Source organism: Barbus barbus (assembly GCF_936440315.1).
Source record: "Barbus barbus genome assembly, chromosome: 8".
Taxonomy (NCBI): Eukaryota; Metazoa; Chordata; class Actinopteri; order Cypriniformes; family Cyprinidae; genus Barbus; species Barbus barbus.
This window is the reverse complement of record NC_136736.1, coordinates 360,001-362,500: the sequence shown is the minus strand read 5'-3', so window position 1 is coordinate 362,500 and position 2,500 is coordinate 360,001. Positions and strand designations below refer to the sequence as shown.

The 2,500-nt window shown below is 39.8% G+C and overlaps 1 protein-coding gene across 1 annotated transcript in view; it reads left to right on the top strand.

The window, feature by feature from the left end:
- The window catches only part of tmc7 (transmembrane channel like 7), a 14,272-nt gene that overhangs the window by 4,129 nt on the left and 7,643 nt on the right, over positions 1 to 2,500 (top strand). Inside the window, exon 7 of the mRNA XM_079423508.1 lies at positions 423 to 570. Within this exon, the coding sequence (XP_079279634.1) occupies positions 423 to 570 (148 nt within the window). The remainder of the gene's footprint in view (positions 1 to 422; positions 571 to 2,500) is intronic.

The window sequence follows — 2,500 nt, the reverse complement described above, 5'->3', positions numbered from 1 at the left end:
TTAAACGATGCGTCATCAGAGTTGGTATTTTCGTTTTATAGACAGTGTTTGTTGAGTAAAGAAAACGCTGTACTTTTTTAAACATCAGTTCTTTATTTACCCTTACATTCCAAAGAAGTAGACGACTGTCTTCAAACTGGCGCTTCATTCTGAATGGAGTTATGAGGTTTGATTGACAGTTTGAGGATCCAATGGCTTTGTGAGCTTTAGTCACAAGCTCTTTCAAATCCTTTTCATTGGTTAAATATTTGTAAGATCCACAAACGGACATAATGATGACCAGTAGCACTGATGTATAAAAATAATGAAATATAACACTGGGAAACACTGAGTTAGATGACAGAACTCGCACAGTGCTGGTTTGTTCAGAGTGTGTGATTTTTGAAGAGCTTCGCTGGTGATATCTGAGCGTTTGCGTTTAGGTCTGCGGCCGGCTTCAAGCGCAAGCTCATCCAAGACGAGGATCGCTTCCAGAGCTTCTGCAACAAGGTCTTCGCCGGCTGGGACTTCTGCATCACCAACGAGAACGCGGCGCGCCTCAAGCGGAGCAGCTTACTGTATGAGCTCAAGGTGCGTCTGCTTCGGGAACTAGGGCTGGGGAAATAAATCCATGCATCGCGATTCACGAAGAAAACAAATTCATCAAGAAACAATTCTGCATCAACTATAAGATTTTCCTGAATGCATCAGGATTCTCTCTTGAGTCGATTCTGAGCTTAGTGTTTAACAGCAGATGACACTGTGTGCTTGCTTCCAGCTCCTTACACACACCACTTCAACCTAAAATAAGCACTCATAAAGTTTGAAAAGGTTGAAGAGAATTACAAGAGTTCATAGTGAGCTGTGTTACATTAATCTCACGCCATAAAAGCATTCTGAGCCAAGGTGCAACGACTCCGCCGAACGCAAGCGCTCTTCTTCATAACAGGGTTCGTACAAGGTGCTTGAATTTGACTTTTTGAAATTTAAGTCCTGGAAAACCCTTGAAAACCGCCATATTTATGAAAAGTTACTTGAAAAGTACTTGAATGTTTAAAAGGCCATTTTAAATTGGTGTTAATTTTTGTTTTCGGCAAAAACGATCTTTTCTCGCTAAATTAACGACACAGCGCGTCTAAATAAATTCACCCGGCTGCCCACCGCACACGCTCTCGCGAGATTACTCCTTGAGGTTAAAAGCGGTCTCGTGATATCAGTATAGAGTTGAGTTTGTGTAAAACCTTTGATGGTGCTTGCATTATATTGTTCGGTCTTTTATTGCATGTGCTGTTTATTTGGGTTTCATTTGAATGCTTATAAATTCTGACGCGCTTTGTGTTGTACTGATATCATTTACAAGCGTGAAGCAGCTCGGTCCACAGACTCTTCCTCTGCATATGCTGTGAGAGAACAGTGCGCGTTATCACACTAGATTTATAAAGTAAATATTTTAGAAACCCATGCCAGCACAGGAGAATACATCAACATATTTCTATATGCGATTTGTTGTACATCGAGATTTCAAAATAAAAGTTCAAACCCTCTCTCTGAGTTTGCATGTGACCAAATATTAAAATTATATGGATTTAAATGTCATTGAATCACGCTGTAAAGTGAAACATCACCAGGCCGCTGGCGCCCTCTGCAGGGATTTGTTATAAACTTAATACTTCATGTAGTTAAGTTGGTTATGCTCATATTATGTAGTATAGGCATATTACTTTATGTATTTTAACAGTGTTGTTCATTAAAACCATGTGATTACTTGGTTTATGATACTTTATTCTAACCAGTCATTAGCTTAATATATATAAATGTAGTCATACTAAAGCCTGCTTTTCAATTAGGTCTGCTATCAGATTGCTCAGTAGATTACTAGATTACCTAAATAATTGTTAGTTATGGCTCTTGATAAGTAAAAAAAAAAAAAAATTTAAAATACTGTCTCGTTCTAGTGAACTAAGTATCTATATTTTGTCTCATCTCACGAGATAAATGTATTGTCACACCCCTAGTGTCCATGAGCGTGATATAGCTCGTAATTTTCCAAGTGTATGAAGCTTTTACTCTTCAGGTTAATCATATATTCATGACAAAAATCACTTTGAATGAGGAATGAGGTATGGATGAGGTAGAGAGACTCACATCATGGTGCCAGGACAACTGTCTCTCTCTGAATGTGAGCAAAACTAAAGAACTGATCATGGACTTCAGGAAGAGACAGCAGCAGCCCTACACTCCTCTTATGATCAGTGGGACCCCTGTGGAGAGGGTGAGTAGCTTCAAGTACCTCGGTGTAAACATCTCCGAGAACCTGACTTGGACTACACACATCCAAACACAGGTTAAGAAAGCCAGGCAAAGACTGTACCATCTGCGTCAGCTGAGGAAATTCAGGGTCTCACCAGCAATCCTGAAAACTTTCTATTCAGGGACCATAGAAAGTGTATTGACTCAGTGCATCTCAGTGTGGTATGGAAACAGCTCCAATCAGGACTGCACAGCACTACAGAGAGTTGTG